General features: G+C 43.1%; 2 protein-coding genes across 2 annotated transcripts; both read left to right on the forward strand.

Moving 5' to 3' along the window:
- The first annotated feature begins 12,385 nt into the window (after window positions 1-12,385).
- Window positions 12,386-15,676, forward strand: LOC145297883 (uncharacterized). The gene is made up of 3 exons (XM_080144211.1): window positions 12,386-13,750; window positions 14,045-15,123; window positions 15,502-15,676. The coding sequence occupies exons 1-3, from the start codon at window positions 12,386-12,388 to the stop codon at window positions 15,674-15,676; spliced, it is 2,619 nt and encodes an 872-aa protein (XP_080000337.1).
- A 32-nt stretch (window positions 15,677-15,708) lies between these two features.
- LOC145297884 (uncharacterized) lies at window positions 15,709-16,329 on the forward strand. The gene has a single exon (XM_080144212.1). It carries the CDS (start codon window positions 15,709-15,711, stop codon window positions 16,327-16,329), a length of 621 nt encoding a protein of 206 aa, XP_080000338.1.
- Window positions 16,330-19,715: the final 3,386 nt, after the last annotated feature.

The raw sequence follows: 19,715 nt of genomic DNA on the forward strand, positions 1-19,715 counted from the left end.
TTCGACCTTGACATTGGCACAAGCACACGGCGTCGGTTGTTTGTAAACACGTCAAATAGCAAACATGCTAGAATATTCACCAGCATTTTTTTAAAAATATATTTACAAAACCTTTGAAGATTTAAAAGAAAAAGTATATATTTACAAAACATTTTTTTAAAATAAGTAACAAAACGAACGTATTTAAATAAAAGATATTTAAATAAACGGGTGTCTCTTTCTGTTTTGGATTTTTGCAACCAAGATTGATTTTTATGTGCCGTGTTTTGGGGGGTTCTGTGTGCGTTTTTAAGACAATTCAATATTTATTCTTTAAAACATTAACTTCAGTGACAATATATTTTCAAAATAATATTTTTAAATATTACATTTTTACGAATATTCGCGAGCAAGATTTAAAAAAAAAAAAGACGAGGTGTTTTTTTTTTTTCAATTAAATTATAAACTTTATTTGAACTTTCAACAAACTTTTACAGGCAGTTTTTTTTTTAAATAAAAATTATAAAAAGATTTCTATCTTGTGATACTACATTTCATCTTTATAAAAATAAAAGTTATAAAAAGATGTGAATAAAATAATATATTTTTTTTTATCTCAATTGTTTATACTTGTGATTTTATTATGCATAAAAATTGCCTCGGCCTAAAAGGATTTCTCCTTCACTGACCACCGACATACATCGCACTGTAAATAAATATTGAATTGTATCAAAAATGCACAAAAAAGAAATGGCCAAAACCGTATAGAATGAACCTTTTTTTATAAGTTTTATTCAAACAGTCTTTATTTGAACTTAATGGACTGTTGTTTTTTTTATTATTTATTAACTGTTTTATTCTTTTTATCAAACAAAAATAGAACTTTTATAATGAAATATATATTATGGACTGTTTTTCAAACATCGAAATTTTAAAATTAAAGTTTTATTTAAAACAAAAAAAAAGACAAGGTGTTTTTTCTTTTCGAGATATTTTTTTTCACCATTTATTACTTTGAAATTTTATTCAACAATGAAATGATAAAAAAAAAACTTTTCGTTAAATATATTTTTAAAAAATTATTATAAAATATCCATAAAGTCTATTTTTATGTCTGTAAAAGTTTGTTGAAAGTTCAAATAAAGTTTATAATTTAATTGAAAAAAAAAAAAACACCTCGTCTTTTTTTTTTTTTTTTTAAATCTTGCTTGCGAATATTCGTAAAAATGTAATATTTAAAAATATTATTTTGAAAATATATTAATTGTCGCTAAAGTTAATGTTTTAAAGAATAAATATTGAATTGTCTTAAAAACGCACACAGAACCTCCCCCCCCCCCAAAAAAAAAAACACGGCACATAAAAATCAATCTTGGTCGCAAAAATCCGAAACAGAAAGAGACACCCGTTTATTTAAATATCTTTTATTTAAATACGTTCGTTTTGTTACTTATTTTAAAAAAAATGTTTTGTAAATATATACTTTTTCTTTTAAATCTTCAAAGGTTTTGTAAATATATTTTTAAAAAAATGCTAGTGAATATTCTAGCATGTTTGCTATTTGACGTGTTTACAAACAACCGACGCCGTGTGCTTGTGCCAATGTCAAGGTCGAATCACCGGTGTTAGTTGAATTGTGCGCCTGGCACCGCCAGGCGTCGTCGTCTGCTACAGGGTATCTATTCTTTACTTCGTCCAAATATTGTCCAGGTAGTGTGACTGCTGATCCAAAAGCTATCTCCACTGGCGTGCTTTGTAAATCCTCTTTTATCGTGTTTCGGATCATTAATAGGATTAATGGTAAATTATCTGACCAGTCTGTGTTGTTAAGACTCATAGCCAAAGAAGTTTTTAGCTGTCTGTGAAAGCGTTCGACGAGGCCGTTTGAACAAGGGTAATAAGCCGTTGTCCTTATGTGGGTTGTTCCCAACAATTGGTTGAACTCTGCGAAGAGTTTCGATTGAAATTGCAAGCCTCTGTCCGTTGTGAGTACTGACCGTACTCCAAAAATCGCTATCCAGTCTTTTAGTATTGTTCCAGCTACTGTCGCCGCTGATGTGTCCTCCACGGGTATGGCTGTTGGCCATCTGCTGAACCTGTCGACTATGGTGAGAATGTGGGTGTGTCTTTTTGAGGGGGGTAATGGCCCCACCAAGTCAACATGGATATTGGTAAACCTAGCATCGGTCGTACTGAAAGTGCCCAGCGGTGACTTTGTGTGCCTGTGTATTTTATTCTTTTGACAGGATACACACGTCTTGGTCCAATTTCGAATATCTGTATTCATTTTCAGCCAAACAAAGCGGTCTGCTATTATTTTTACAGCGGCTCGTTTGCCTAGATGAGATAAATTGTGAAAATGTTGAAAAACATGTCATCTGATGCTTGGCAGTATGTATGGACGTGGTTGTTTTTTGCTGTATCACAATAAAATGTTGTTGTACTAAAAGTTACGGGCATTTCCTTCAGTTGCAAAGACGTTTTCTGTTGTATGTCAGTGAGTGTCTCGTCCGTCTTTTGTTTTTGTACAATCAATTCCATACTCAGCGAACTGGAATTTAGCGAAGTTATTGCAGCTCATGATAATGCATCCGCCACGTTTTCTTGTCCCTTGATGTATCTGATGTCTGTGGAATATTGAGCAATATAATCAAGATGTCTGATTTCTCTTGGGCCATATTTATCTACATGTGTATGCAGTGGATATGTTAACGGTTTATGGTCAGTGTAAATACAAAAGTTTCTTCCTTCTAACAGATGTCTAAAATGTTTAATTGACAAATAAATTGCTAATAGCTCCCTTGAAAAGGTACTGTAATTTGTCTGTGTCTTGCTCAGTTTGGCTGAGAAAAACGATATAGGGGTCATTGTATCCCCTGTCAGTTGGTGTATAACTGCTCCTACAGCTATGTCTGATGCGTCTGTTGTAAGTGTAAGTTTCGATTCTTCACTGTCCTTAATATAATTCAATTTTGTGAAATTGACTAAGGCAGTTTTAGCTTGATGGAAAGCTTTTAAAGCTGATCCTTCCAGTTTTAATTGTTGGTTTTTCGTTTTGTTCTTCAATAATGACGTTAACAGTGCAAGGATTGTGGAACAGTTGGGTAAAAATCGTCTGTAATAATTAATTACACTTATGAAGCGACGAACTTGTCTAACAGACGTAGGTTGTGGAAAATTCGTAATGGCACTTACTTTTTCAGGTAATGGTGATATACCATCCTTATCAATTGAATGTCCGAGGAAATTTACTTCTTGCTGACCGAAAATACATTTGTCCAAGTTTAATTTTAAACCGTAATGGGACAGTTTTTGAAAAGCTTGTTCCAAGTGTTGTTTATGTTCGTCGAGGTTTCTACTAGCAATTAGGACATCGTCCACGTATGCGAATACGAATGGAAGGTCCCTAAAAACCTCTCGTCTATTAACCTTTGGAAGGTTTGACAAGCGTTTCTAAGTCCGAATGCCATTCTGACGAATTCGTAAAGTCCAAATGGTGTGGCCAGTGCTGTTTTATGGATATCTTCTTCCGCCACTGGTATTTGGTAATATGCTTTTACTAAATCCAGTTTGGAAAATACCGTGGCATTTTGCAGTCCGATTGCAAAATCGTGAATGTGTGGGATAGGGTATCTATCCGGTACGGTTTGTGCATTTAATCTCCTGAAATCGCAGCAAGGACGCCATGTTGTCGCGTCTGATTTCTGCACCATACGTACAGGAGATGACCACGCACTTTTGGAAGGTCGGATAATTCCTTGTTGTAACATGCGTTGAAATTCGTCTTTTGCGATCTTGTACTTATCCGGCGTCAGACGTCTGGGGGTGGTGTAGACGGGTTGTCCATTCGTTTTAATATAATGCCTTGCATTATGTTTAATATTATCCGTGACTTTGAATGGCTGAGTAAGTTGTGGGTATTTTTGAAACAGCCGACGAATGTACGTCTCTTCAGGTAAGGCAGAACTAATCCCAGTAGACTGGTATCTTGTGGTGATTTCCTTAATTACGACTTTTGTTTGGTTATCAGTCAGTGTGCGATTAGTCATGTCTACCGATAGATTAAATCGTGCTAGGAAATCTGCTCCTAATATTGCTGTCGTCACATTGGCTATGGTAAAAATCCACGAAAATGTGCGATGCAAGCCGAGATTGACGCTTAAGTACTTTTCACCGTATGTCGGTATTTGTGTGCCATTAGCTGCCTGGAGGTGGTAAGGCTGTGGAGTAGCTTTCTGTTTACATAGCGGTGGTATCACGCTTATTTCGGCTCCAGTGTCTATTAAGAAGTTATATCCATGATTACTGTCACGAATATAAAATAGACGACCTTTAGTAGAAAATCCAGCGACAGTTGTTGTCACTACTGGCTGGAATGATCGTTTCCCTGGTTCTTGTTTTTAAAAAAACAAGGATAAGTGCAACGCCTCGCTTCTGTGCCGAATTTTTTGTGGTAAAAACATATTTCGTTCGCTCGTTCTCGTGTGTTGCTTCGACCTCTACTAAAACTTTGTTTTCGGTAGTTAGGTCGTTTATTAAATGAGTAACAACGGTTTATTTGCATTAATTCCTGCAATTGACGAGTGAGATTTTTGACCGTAGTTTTTAGTTCGGCTACTTCGTCGTCTCTTTCGTCGTCTGTTTTGGCTGTGCTTGTGCTGAGTTTACTTTGCGGTTCCTCAGATTTTCATGAATTCGGTCGGCCATGTTAGCGAGCTTTTCAATGCTTGTCTCTTCCGTTGTGGGTGCCAGAATTTGTACTGTTGTGTCTGGGAGTTTATCCAGCCACAAACTTTTCATTATATTTTCGGACATTTTGTTGTCCCCTAGAAATGATCACATGTATCGTAAAAGTTGCGATGGTGTGTGATTTCCCAATTCTACTTGGGTGAAGAGATTGCATAACATTGTCTCGTTTGATAAGCCAGTCCATCTCAAAATGGCCTCCTTAAGTTTATCGTATGGATTATTTTCTGGTACGTTCTCCAATAAATCAGTCACCTCTTCGACGACGTCTGCCGGGAGTTTTTCAACCAAATAACAATACTTGGTTCGCTGAGACATAATCTGTTTTGCCTCAAAAAGGGCCTGGATCTGGATAAACCACGTCTTTATATTGGTGGGATTAAAAGCTGGTATATTTAGCGTTAATGTAGCCAGAGGTGTTTCAGCACGGGGAGGTTCCATTTTTCTGTTTTTCGTTTGAAAGTGATTTTAAAGCCTTTAAACTGTCGGTTGACTTGTTTCGAGTACGCGAAGCTTGAAATCATGATCGAAAAAAAAAATGTTGCTTTTGCTAGGGTCTGTGTTTCTGAGGTCTGTTAAACTGCCAAGTGAAGTTCGAGATTGTGGTAGATCATTTTCCGAGGGGTTTTACACGCTCGTGTTCACGTTTGGATCGGCTGAATTGTAGCCGCGTGTGTTCATTGCACGTTATTTATCACCAACTCGTTGTTGGGGGGTGCTTGATGAGCAAAAGTGCTGTTTTGACGCTGAGTCATGATTTAATTTTCAATTTTATAGCGACTATCGGCATAACTCGCTAATTTGTTGCTATATTGTACTGAGATCCATGCTTCGTTTGACGGCTTGTATCATCCCTTGAGATTCACGTCGTCTTTTTACTTCCTTTGAGTGTTTCCGCACGCATGATATAGCAAGTAGTTTAGGAAACCGCGTGTAGCTTGTAAGGAGATTCCGTTGTGCATGTAATGTTCTAAGTCGAGTCACCAACTTGTCAGGCCTTTTTAAGAACTGACTTCCTCCACAAATAAATAAAAATAAAAAGAAGAAGACTTACATGCAAAACAAATGGAGGTTTATTCACATTATTAACAAATAAAATATAATTCTCTTTATAATGAGTTCAGAAGTCCTTTTTAAGTGTTCGTATAAAAAAAGGAGAATGTCTTTTTTTGTTGAACTGTTCATATGTTAAAACATGTTAAGAGAGGCAATAGGTAATGTTCGCCTGTGAAATTGTATGAAGCGCGCAGAGCGGTGAAAATGGAAGAGTGATAATAACACGCGTGGAACATCCGAATGAGAGTGCAGTTGAGAGAGAGATTTGATGTTTGTGTGTGCTTAAATACTATTTGGACCGGCTCCCAGCGAGCTTAAGAAGAAAGGTTTAGAAAAATGTCCTTGGAGAAATCCAATTGGACGGAAACATCATGTGGGGTGCTCTGTACTACGTCTGTTCGTTTTGAGTCGATTTAATATATAAGGCCACACCGGAATTTGCGTGGGAGTTATTTTTTATTTTTCACGCACCAACATAATCATAATCATACTGAGCGCCTAAATTGTATTTATTTTTATAATAATTTTTAATCCGAATCTTAACCGTGTCAACTGGCACACAACAAAAAAATCTATCCCAACTAGATGAGTAGACACACCTTCCAATGAGTAGACATGAGCAGGTAGTCGAGTGAAGGTGTAGGCAATTACTGAGCAGTAGAACCACTGGTCTTGACACGAGTGGCTTGAAGATCTTTGGATTAACAATTCACCTTCTGCTCTTAAGAATGTGCTGCTTTCTTTTCCACAACATGAGTAGTGACAGCCAAATTTCTGATGTTAACTGGATTCCACTTGATTAGGCTTTAATAAAAATGGCATGTTCCATTTCACCATATTTACATGAGTATTTACAAGATGACCGCATCTTCGCTTAGTCCAACAGATATCCTTCTCCCCCCAAGTTCATATGAAATTTGGGAAAATGACGTGGAAAGAATGCACTGCTGGTTACACTCTGGAACAATAGAAATGGGTGTAAGTGAGCGTGACCTGATTAACATGAGTGATATAAGTACAATGCTATCTCCTTCACCCACGGTGAGTTTTTTGCAAGCACAACAAAAAATTCTGTACAAAGTCCATTCTAACTTTTTACACTGTACAACTACTAGTGAATTTCACTAGTTCTGGGTGTGCTGGGTGCACCGGCTGCGTGATCTGCTGCCTGGTTTGACTTTAGCGATGTCAAGAGCATTGTGTGGTGCCAGTGGACGTAAAGCCATGGGAGGCTTCTCGGCGAATATGGCGGATTCACGAGTCTGTGGAGGAGTCGTATGTCCAGTGTCTGCATTCGTTGGTGTGGCCGCCTGCACAGTAGGCTCACCATGCATCGGTTCTGTCATATGTCTTCAACTTTTGGTGTGGCCACATGTACGGCTCTCTCAGGTGATAGATGTGGGCTTGTTGGCGCATCAAAGCACTTTTCTACTCCATCTGATGCTGGTTCAGAGCTCCTTGCTGGAACATCACTGGCTGGTGTTTCTGATCCGTTTGAGTGGGTGGCAGCCTCCCTGATGATGTGGCTGAAAGACTCAATAACATCCTCATGCAAGACTGTTTTGAAGGGGGTGAACTTACAAAGGTGCTGGCGGTTTTGCAGAGTAAGTCTCCCAGAGTCATCGATTTTCATGACATATTGGTAGGACTGCCTGACCTCTATGATGGTACCTGTTCTTTCCCAGCACTCCGGATGATTACCTTTCAGTTTCTGTAGGTAGACATGGTCCCTGACACGTAGAAGAAGCAAGGATCGAGTGTGTTAACTACATTTCTCATGCTCTCGCAAGTGTCACTTTGTGAGAGTCTTTTCCCTGTTAACAAGGGTCTCTATCCATATTAGATGCAGACAGTAGCAACCCATGGGGATGGGGATAGGGTCTAAAATAGGTCCTTTAAAAACTATAAGGGCCAGGGATGCCTTAGTCTCTGGGTCGATTAAATTCAGATAGACGCGCATGGCATGCTGGAACTTGTCTACGTCAATGGACACACTTGCAGAAGTGTTGTCCATTAGCGTGCGTTTGACAGTCTTTACACCTATCTCAGCTCTGCAGTTGGCATGAGGGTTGGCGACTGAGGTGAGGTGGTAGTGCACACCCCAAGAGCAAAGGAATTATTGCATCTTCCCAACTGTGAACCATGTGAGGTTAACTCTTCAAGCACTCCAAAAGTCACAAAGACTTCCCTGAGGTGCCTGATGAGGCCGTCTGCACCATTTTCTGCTCTAAACACTGTCAGCCAATTGGAGTACCTGGCAACGACTACTACGTAATCGTGGTTGTTATACGTAAAATAGTCGCAGGTGATCCTCTGGAAAAAGTTACTTGGGGGGGGGAGACGAGTCAGATGGTGACTGCACGGTATTCGACTTAGCAGTCCTGTGAGAGTATGCACACTGATCCCTGGTGGACTGGATGTCAGTGTTGATGTTTGGCCAGTAGATAGAATCAGCTGCCCCAGCACACATGGCAGTCATTCCGTAATGGGCTGCATGCAAATCTTATATCTCCAATATCAACTGGCTCTTCCAGCTTTTAATTAGTGATCAGGGTGCTGCAGGGTGGGTAGCATGAAGCTGCGTCAGCACCAAGGTTGCGTTTTCCAGAAATGTGAATTATCTTGAAGCTATAGGCAAGAATTTTCTCTTTTAGGTTGAGCAGGCAGTGATTGTTGATTTCGGTGAAGGAACGGTTGTTGAGAAGCCCAACCAGCAGCTTGTAATCAGTGGCCACTGTCAGATCCTGGCACCCCAGCATGTAATACTGAGTTTGATGTAGGGCGTGGACAACTGACAACGTGGACTCCTTCAACGGGTGCATAACATGACTCTGTGGCATGTGTGAATCTGCTTTCTACAAAGCAGAGCTTCCAACTTTCTTACAGCATATAGTGATGTTCTGCCAGTGCAGCCGCAGTACTTTTGCATCATCAAGTACCCGATGCCAGTGATAGACCAATCGGTGATGAAGCAGGTAGGCCAGGATGGCTGAAAGAGGCAAACTTCTTCCTTGATTCTTGATTCCTTGATCTTGGTTTTGGATTCTTTGAATATTTTGTTGAATTCTGTTGTCCACTGGAACTTATTTGATGGTTTCAGCAGATGGCGGAAGGGTTGTATCCGCTTGGCCATACAGAATGCATATGCTGCTTAGTTGACCAGTCCAAACCAGGCCCTGGCACCAGTGATATCTCTAGGCTTGGGAAAATTCCGGATAGAATCCAGGAACTTTTCTGATGGTGTGACATTGGTGAGAGTAATATTGAGGCCAGCAAAAGTAACTGTGTCTTGCCCAAACTGAAACTTCTTTAGGTATAATGTAATGCCATTAGTGTGATGTCATTTTTGACACACAGGTTCAGCCATTTTACAGGCCTGGAAGAATGCTCCCTCAATTGAGTTCTTCAATTGAGTTCCTCAATCGAGTCGGACCACATGCAGGTGTTGTCCACACACTTATCCTTGTTCTTCACATTTGTGATGATGGAGTTGAAGCGTTGGTTGTAGGCATCACTGCTAGCTAGGAATCCCTACGGTGCCACTTTGTAGCGATACTGACCCCATGGTGTTATGAAGGTGGTGATGTGGCGGTTTTCCTTTTTGATCGGGACAGAGTGGTACCCATTCCAAGCATCGGTGATGGTCTTCTCCTTTTGCTGTGGGACCCGGTCAGCAAGGTGAAAAGGGCTCTCCACATGATAGATTTGTGGGAGCCTTTCCTAGTCTCACACAAAAACACGTGTTCACATCTCAAGCTATATTTCTTGTCATATACATACGCGCACACAAACATACATGCACATGTACACACAAGTAGATATAAACGTTCGCGTACATACACTCACATTCACATGTATATACACACACACGCTAATGTACACACATGTACTCACACATGTGCACACGTACACACACAAGGACAACGTCACTTCCCCTTTCAAAGGAAATCCACACATGCGCAAAAGACCACCGGAAACAAGTATAAAAACAAGAGAAATAAGCAGCATCTTCCTTTTTTCGGACTGGCTCTCAAGCTGAGAGGTTCGGCTAACCAGCCGCCTCCCTTTCGGGAGGTGCAAGCTCGTGCACATCATGTCCCCTGCAACTATGTATGGGGCACGATCTAACAGACAGTATGTACACTTTATACATTTTCTATCTCCATGGTCTGGATTGACTTTTTCTCATTCTCTCTCTATACTACAATACACTTTCCTCCTCACCAGCTAATAGCGAGAGACGCACACCAAACTGGATTGACTTTTTCTCATTTTCTCTCTCTCACCAGTAAACAGCGAGAGACAAACGTGGACATGAACACGTGTTGTACCCTTTTCTTTCACTTGTTTCTTCATGAAATAAATCCTAGTTCGTTTAATTCAAGTAAATGCGTTGTTCGTTTCTTCCTCAAAGCAATTCATTTTCCTGTCCCAATTGAAATCATTTCTCCTATCTTGTATGACTGGTGGATGTATAATATATCCACCAGTCCACTACAGTTTTGTCAGGCGGAGTGGCGGTTTTGTGGGTTGTGTGGACTTCACTGCTGAAGGTGGGTGGGCAGTTTGCGTATGCAACATCATAGTGGTAGCCAAAACACTGGAGAGGGATTCAGGAAGTGATTGGGAGGTCCAGTTACATCCTGTGACTGGACACATGCGCTGGATATTGGACATAATTGTTAGAATTTGATTGGAACTTTCAAAGGATTATATCTTGACAGAAGTGTGTATTCAGCCATGCATAGATGAGTAGACACACCTTCCAACAAGCAAACAACAAGGGAACTGGTAGGTGTTCGAACATGTTTTCCCTCACACATACATGTACGCACACACATACGCACACACACATGCACGCATATACACATCCTCATACACATACTCACATTCATGCGCATACACACACACATGCTAACGTGCACACACACACACACACCCGAGCTGTGACGTCACTTCCTTTAAAGTGAAAACCAGACATGCACACCCAGAACACTAACTCCAGTATAAAAGTCAACAAAACCTGTTAACTTCCCTTTTTTCGTCCGGACCAGCGTTCGAGCTGCTTAGTCGACGAACCGACCACGTGCTCTAACGTCACTCTATCTCCTCTTCGCCTTTGGCCCATCACAACAGACATGTGCGCAACGCTCTATTGAGTTTAACCCTCAATTTCTACAGGCCGGCTTGCCACTTCGCGTTTCTCTATTGCATTCCCCCTTTCCTCCCACGCGCGTAGTTGTCAATGACTGAATGAACACGTGTACACCGAAGACTTTCATTTCTCAACATAAAATAAACGACATGTTTATTTTATTCCAGCATTTGAGTTCTTTGTTTCCTTCATTCAATTCGTTTCATTATTTTTTCTTGTAGCAAGTTAAGGTATTTTATATCCTGGTCCGCAACATAGGCGAGTGAAGGTGTAGGCAATTACTGAGCAGTAGAACCACTTGATGTGAATGGTTTCAAGATCTTCGGATTAGCAATTCACCTTCTCGCTTTTAAGAATGGGCTGCTGTTTATATTCTGGAACAATAGAGAAAGTGCAAGTGAGTGTGACGGGATTAACATGATGGATATAAGTATACTATCTACTAAGCACAGTAGAATTTAATTATCTTCCGACCTGAATACATTTTACGTGCTAAAACTAATTTTTTTTTAATTTCAAAATATGTTCTTGAAGGTTTTTTATGGACTGAATAATAAAATAAACAAATAGCCGCTTATTGCTTATTGCTTAATAGGTGGAGAGGCTTAGGTAATGTCACTAAATAGGGTTTGTGGATGATATGAAAAAATAAGTGTGTAGAATGTTTCTTATCTGAATTATTACATTAGGAGTCATTTCGAGTAAAAGGTTAATTATGTAGCGTCTACCCGGGAATTTATTTTGTCAGGACATTTGAACATTTCACCGTTTCCGGAGAGCTCCGAAAAAAAGACAAAAAAAGCTCTCGACCTCTTTTTTGCTCGGCACCCGAAAGGTTAAGACGCGTTACTGTCACGCTCCGTCGCTTGTGCTCAACACACTTTGCGCCGATTTCCCTTGATGAAACAACACACAAAAAGAAAGGAAAACATTCTTATCTTTCCTTCAGCTCCTTACTCGACGCATTTCCTAAAAAAATTAATTTCCAACGTGACGTCAAAAAACATTGAACCGGTCAAGAAGGATTTCTTTTCTTTATTTTCGGACTAAAAAATAACACGAGTGAGATATTCCAGGCAAATAAATTCACATCTATTACAAAGAGCTAAGTCTGATGATTTGTTTGTTTTTAATTGATTTTTCCAGATGTTTACTTTCGTATAAATGTTTTGAAAAATTAATCGTAAGTGAGCTATTCGTTGTTTTTGCCCAGCGAGCACCTCGCTTCACTGGTGACCCCTCTTCTTCGTCAGACTTAGGCAGAACACGCAAGGAAATGTGGATATTATCAGTAAGGAAGAATTACCTGTAATCACACAAGGGAAAATTCTCAGCGACTACGCGCACACCGAATGACGTACATGTCGACCTTAGCGGCATATCGGTTTTTCTAGGCGGATCTCACGGAGATTTTCTGCAATCATCGTTCTCTTCAACGCTTTCCCCACGATGGAAAGTGAGGCGCTTCCTTCAACGACGGCTACTCAGGCTATTTTGAGGATTCCTCCTTTTTGGACGCACGATCCAACATTATGGTTCGCACACGTAGAGGCCCAGTTCTACACGCAAAGGATTCTGAGCGATGTGACGAAATTCAACCACGTGGTGGCCGCATTAATGCATGAAGTAATGGCGGAAGTCCGCGACTTGATAATGGCACCCCCTGGATCGATCAGCTACGATTATTTCAAATTGGAATTGATTCGGAGGACAACCGATTCACCGCAGAAACACCTTCATCAACTTCTTGTAGAAGAGGAACTCGGCGACCGAAAACCATCCCAATTACTGAGACGGATGAAACAATTAATGAGCGAAAGCGTTCTACCGCCGGACATACTTAAACAACTTTTCGTTAATAGACTGCCATCGAGTATTCAAATGATACTCGCCTCTTCGAATGACTCCACAACCATCGAGGAGCTAGCGGAATTAGCCGACAAAATTATGGACGTGACCATTTCCATAGCCCCAGTTCACACGCCCAACTCTAACGATGCCCCGCCTAACGTCGCAAACCCCTCCACGGATATACGCGAGGAACTAGAGCGTCAGGCTCAAATGATTCACGACCTGAGTGAACAGTTACGTGACCTCAAGCTCAAACCAAAAATGCATAAGCACCCCACTGAGCGAGTCCGTCCCCGGCGATTTAGCAGCACTCAGAACAGCGGTGGGCTCTGCAAGTACCACGCGCATTTCGGTGAAAGAGCTTACCGATGCCAACAGCCATGTTCATATACGAAGAAACGTCTCTCGGGAAAACGCCCAGGCCAGGCAGTAGGAACGGCAGACACTCCTGGCAAGAACAACATTCATCGCACCCTGTACGTGACTGATAGAACCACTGGTATACGATTTCTCGTTGATACCGGTGTGGAAGTCAGTATCATCCCTAAGAAGTTCGTGAAAGAGAAGCGTCCTCAATCAAATATATTTCTACACGCAGTGAATCACTCCTCCATTCCTACTTACGGAGAGACATCGATAACATTAAATCTTGGATTACAGCGCGCACTACGTTGGGTCTTCATCGTCGCAAAGCTACCCGTTCCGATTTTAGGGGCGGATTTTCTGCACCATTTCAGCATCCTTGTAGATGTCAAACGCGGCAAACTCATTGATAACAACACTGGATGTTCTGTGCAAGGCATAATCAGTGGGTCGACCGTGATCAGCCCAGTTATACGTAAAGACACCACGGATCCGTATACAGATTTGCTGCGAGGTTTCCCGGAATTAACTCGTCCTATGTTTAACGGTGACAAAGTTAAACACGATGTCACTCATCATATCCAAACAATGGGACCGCCTGTAAGCGCGCGCCCGCGCAGACTTAAACCCGATCGTTTAAGGGCGGCTAAACAAGAATTTCAGCACATGTTGGATTCAGGCATTATTCGACCCTCTAATAGCAACTGGTCATCGCCACTCCACATGGTGCCAAAAAAATCAGCCGGCAAATGGCGCCCTTGTGGGGATTACCGCGCACTTAACAGTCGCACTACTCCGGACAATTACCCTATTCCGCATTCGCAAGACTTTTCTAACTCGCTTCACGGAAAAACAGTGTTCTCCAAAATCGACCTTGTTCGCGCGTACAACCAGATTCCCGTACACCCGGAGGATGTTTCTAAGACTGCGATCACAACTCCATTCGGCCTTTTCGAATTCTTGCGCATGCCCTTTGGATTACGTAATGCAGGGCAATCTTTTCAACGTTTTATCGACGCAGTTTTGCGAGGACTATCATTCGTCTATGCATATATCGACGATCTCCTCATGGCAAGTGCATCGGAACGTGAACACTTACAGCATCTGCAGCAGTTATTTCACAGATTGACAGATTATGGCGTTATTATTAACCCCCAAAAATGTGAGTTTGAAGTTTTCTCACTTTCGTTTCTCGGCCATTTAATCGATAAAGAAGGTATCCGTCCCCTTCCAGAGAAAGTCCAATCTATAGTCGATTACCAAGCTCCCGCTTCACTTCGTAAACTTCGAGAGTTCCTCGGTTTAATTTATTTCTATCAACGTTTCGTGCCCCATTGTGCTGAAATCGCTCAGCCATTAACCGACGTACTCAGAAATAAAAACAAAAAAAATGAGACGATTACATTAAGCGAAACGGAATTACGTTCTTTCGATAGGGTCAAGCAGGCATTAACAGAAGCGAAAATGTTGGTTTTTCCCCGTCCAGATGCACCCCTAGCTTTTTCCGTCGATGCATCCGACGTTGGCATTGGAGGTGTACTGCAACAATTAGTGGATAATACTTGGCAACCACTAGCTTTTTTCTCAAGGCGTCTTCAGCACGCTGAAACCAAATACAGCACCTTCAGCAGGGAACTTTTGGCCGCATACTGCGCAGTTAAACACTTTCGTTATATGTTGGAAGGATCCACTTTCACGCTTTTTACGGATCACAAGCCGTTATCGCATGCTTTGCTTGCCAAGCCCGGAAAACACTCACCCAGGGAAGCTCGTCATTTGGATTTCATATCACAATTTACTGCGGATATCAAGTATATCAGAGGGAAGGAGAACGTAGTTGCAGATGCATTGTCGAGAATGCACATCGATGCCATTCAAGCGATTGATGAAATCGACCTCCACCAGATCGCCATCGACCAACGGGATGACGAAGAACTAAATCACTTACGTCACTCCGAAAATCTAACTTTCAAGCAAGTCCCAGTACCTTGTTCCAACGAGACAATATGGTGCGATGTTTCGAACGGTCATGAACGTCCCTATGTACCCCTTAAGCATAGGCGAGCTGTCTTCTTTCAATTATACAACTTGTCACATCCTGGCATTCGTTCCACGCAGAAGCTGGTGACTTCTCGTTTCATCTGGACAGCCATTAACCGAGACGTTCGCGAATGGACAAAGAGTTGCGTCCCTTGCCAGAAATCGAAAGTACAGAGGCATATTAAAAGTCCCCTTGCTACCTTCGCAACCCCTGAGGCACGATTTCAACATGTTCACATAGATTTAGTGGGTCCACTCCCACATTCGAGAAACTGCACATACTTATTGACTTGCATTGACAGATTCTCTAGATGGCCTGAAGCCATCCCCATCGCAGATATTTCCGCAGAAACTGTTGCCCGAGCCCTGGTTACACATTGGATATTGCGTTATGGTGTGCCTCACACCATCACAACCGATAGGGGCAGACAATTCGATTCCTATCTTTTTCTGAGTTGTCTCGCCTACTGGGAATCAGACACATAAGGACTACCTCGTACCACCCGGCGGCAAACGGCATGATCGAGCGTCTGCACCGTCAGTTGAAAGCAGCTATTAGAGCACATTCCGACCCTAACAGGTGGACAGAGTACCTCCCCTTCATTCTGTTAGGCATCAGATCCACCATAAAAGCAGATATTGGCTTTACGCCTGCCGAAATGATTTACGGAACAACGCTGACTCTTCCTGGACAGATGGTCGCACCGACCACTCCTACACGCATGCCTGACCCAACAAGTTATACCTCTCGTGTGAGGGAATACTTGGCGAAACCTTTTAACGTTGCCCCGAGAACACAGAACACACGCACTCACGTCCCCAAAGACATACAATCGTGGACTCATGTGTTTGTTCGGAATGATGGAGGCACAGCTCGACTGCAAACACCGTATTCCGGTCCCTTTAAGGTATTGAAACGCTACTCAAAGTTTTTCGTTATCGACATTGACGGAAGACGAGATTCAGTCAGTGTTGATCGCCTGAAGAAAGCTATTCTGGATGACGATGTGCTAGCACGCAAACGGACACAAAACATTGCAGTTCAGAACGGAAACTGCGATTCACCAGTAATTACAACTTCTACCAAATCGGGCAGATTAGTGCAACGTCCTCATCGATTTGCTGTGTATACCCAGTGACTTTTCCACTTTCTTTTGTTCGACATACTGTCTAGTAGGGGGGTATGTAGCGTCTACCCGGGAATTTATTTTGTCAGGCATTTGAACATTTCACCGTTTCCGGAGAGCTCCGAAAAAAAGACAAAAAAAGGCGTGGCGCCAAATTCAAGAACTCTCTCGACCTCTTTTTTGCTCGGCACCCGAAAGGTTAAGGCGCGTTACTGTCATGCTCCGTCACTTGTGCTCAACACACCTTGCGCCGATTTGTAACGTGCATCCAGGAGATAAGCGGCCGCGTGTTTGCGTGTTGTGTGGGTACGTGGGAGAGACGGATGAGGGGAAAAAGACTTACCTCGAGACCAGCTCAGCGTTACCGACCAAAAATAGAAAAGGAAGACCAAGATGGCGACCGCTGTCTTTTGTAAAGTATGATGTCTCGCAAAGTCACACAAATTCTCGGAATATGCAAATTTAGCCGGCCTAGAACGACGATAAAAGCGGGTGAGGGGAAAGACGTGGGGCAGTGACGATTGAGTTGGCTGGGGAATCGTGTGGCTGTTGCTTCTTGTGCCGTGTTGAGGATATCTTACCGTGTTAAAGAGAGAGTCGGGCGCCATCTTGAATTTTTCCTTACACTTTTTCTTTACAAGCTATTTCGGCCATTTGGCCTCTAGGACTATGACCGAGTCGAAATTTGACTTAAAGCTCATACCTGAGTTTGACGGGTCCACGTCCATCGTCGACTGGGTTGAAAGGGTCGAGCTGACGTGCGACCTTTGTGAGGTGAAAAGGGTACACACTGTAATTCCCCTGAGATTGGCTGGGGGTGCCTTGAGTGTATATCAGCAACTCAGTGCTGCCGAAAAGGGAGATGTCACCGCAATTAAAGCTGCGCTGTACAAGGCATTTGCCATGGATCCTTGTACGGCCTATGAAAAATTTGCTTCCCGAAAACTTCTACCGGAGGAAAGCGTGGACGTTTTCTTCGCTGAGTTAAAGAAACTCGCAGTTCTGTTCGGTGGAGGGGTGTCGGAGCGGACGCTCGCGTACGCGTTTGTGGCGGGCCTTCCCACTCGGGTGAAGCAGCTACTGAGAGCCTCAACCAGCGTTTCAACAACGACCATGGAACACTTGATGGAACGTGCTCGAGCCATCATCAAAGATGAGGAGGACCTGGGGGAACCAGTTGTGATGGCGACACAGACAGGCCAGATTGGCGCTCGGGAGATTCCGAATCAGAACCCTGCAAGCAATGGGAAATGTTTTCGCTGCGGCCGACGCGGACATTTTGCAAGGAATTGCACCAACAGGGGGCGTGTGCGCTGTTTTAAGTGTGGCAGTTTGGGGCATCTAGCCCAAAACTGTGCAGGAAACGTATCAGGGGAGAGGACGTCAGCGCCGCCCTGCTCCCCGAGCAAAATTTGAACAAGGCGCAACCAGTAATGACCGTCTACGTAAACAGGATACCCTGCTCAGCACTTCTCGACTCAGGCTGTTCGCATACTATAGTGAGCACCAGGCTGTGTCCAAGTTGGACTAAGAGGAAGATCAAAGTCACCACGATAGGAGGCGAGACCCAGACATGCTGTGGAGCTGGAACTGTCAAGATCTACACGGACACCGGTGCAGCCACTAAGATCAATGTGCTCGTGACCCAAGGAAATCTCCTGGGGTTTGACCTGTTGCTCGGATACGATGCCATCAAGGCGCTGGGGGGAGTCGCAATTCATCGGGATGGAAAGGTGCGATTCTTAGAGGCCCCAGTGTGTGCAGCGCTCCATATCGATCGGCCGGATTTTACAGTGGACTACGACTCGCGCAAGAGGGCCTGGATTGCATCTTGGAAGTGGACCGAGGGAATGGCACCGACTAAACTCAAGAATGGGGTTGCAGAGTACCCTATACCCAGTGAGGCCCGAGCAGAATACGAAAGGGAACTAAAGGCGTGGATCCAAGATGGCTGGTTAATCCCCTACCCTGAGGACAAGCTTGGGCCTCCGAAGGGTCTAATACCCTTGATGGCAGTAGTCCAGCATAACAAGTCGAAAGTACGGCCCGTGCTGGACTATAGGGAGCTTAACAAGCATATTGAAGCCTACACTGCCGATGCTGACGTATGCGCCAGTAAGTTGAGGGAATGGCGTCAGAAACGCACTAATGTCTCAATATTGGATTTGCGAAAAGCCTATTTACAGGTGCGAGTTGATGAGACGTTGTGGCCGTTCCAGACAGTTTGGTTCCAGGGGCAGAGGTACTGCCTTACACGCCTTGGCTTTGGCCTAAATGTGGCACCACAGATCATGAAGACTATTGTCAACACAGTATTGTCCCAAGAAAAGCCCATGAGGGACTCAACGTCAGCTTACATTGATGACGTATACGTCAATGAAGATGTACAGTCTGCGTCGTGTGTCAAAGAAAAGTTGGCTCAGTTTGGTCTGGAATGCAAGAATCCCGAACGTTTAAGGGAAGGAGCACGTGTATTGGGATTGGATGTTTATGAAGAAGATGGCACCCTACAATGGAGGCGTGGCAGTGAAATTCCAAGCATCCCCAACCTCGTTACAAGGCGGACCGTTTTTTCTTGGTGTGGAAAACTTGTTGGTCACTTACCGGTCTGTGGCTGGCTCCGCGCAGCTGTTGGTGTGATTAAACGCAGAGCAAATTTAACAACCACGGGTTGGGATGACATATCCGATGATGTCCTACTAACTCTGATGATTAAAGAGACACTGGAGAGAGTGAACAAGAATGACCCTGCCTGTGGGCGGTGGTGTGTTAACGGAGACAACGTAGGTGTGTGGGTTGATGTCAGTTCTTTGGCGTTGGGAGTATCGTTGGAGCAAGGAGGAAACGTGTTCGAGGATGCATGTTGGCTGCGGCCCGTAACAGATTCTGAGCATATCAACCTGGCAGAGCTGGACGCTGTTGTAAAGGGGGTAAATCTGGCCCTGCAGTGGCAGTCTAAGAAGTTGACCTTGTACACAGATTCTCTCTGTGTCTACCACTGGGTGTCTGACACACTTTCAGGACGGACACGAATCCGTACCAAGGCAGCAAGCAAAATGTTAATACGGAGAAGGCTAGATACGCTAAAAAACCTGGTATCTGAGTATGGGCTATCACTGAGCGTCACTCTGGTGCCATCACATTGTAATCGTGCTGACCAACTGACCCGTGTACCTCACAAATGGTATGAAGCCGCGAAGATGGGAATGGAGATTACTGCTCGATCTTGTGCAGTTGCAATCGACCCATGTCAAATACAAAAAATTCATGCACAGGGCGGACATCCGGGTATCAAGAGGACCCTTTATTTTGTGAGGCGTGCATACCCAGCAGTGACCAAGATGGATGTCAGACAGATCGTCAGAAATTGTGAGGCTTGCCAGTCTATTGATCCTGCA

This window comes from Euprymna scolopes, chromosome 18 (genome assembly GCF_053919585.1).
Source record: "Euprymna scolopes isolate OS-2025 chromosome 18, ASM5391958v1, whole genome shotgun sequence".
Taxonomy (NCBI): domain Eukaryota; kingdom Metazoa; phylum Mollusca; class Cephalopoda; order Sepiida; family Sepiolidae; genus Euprymna; species Euprymna scolopes.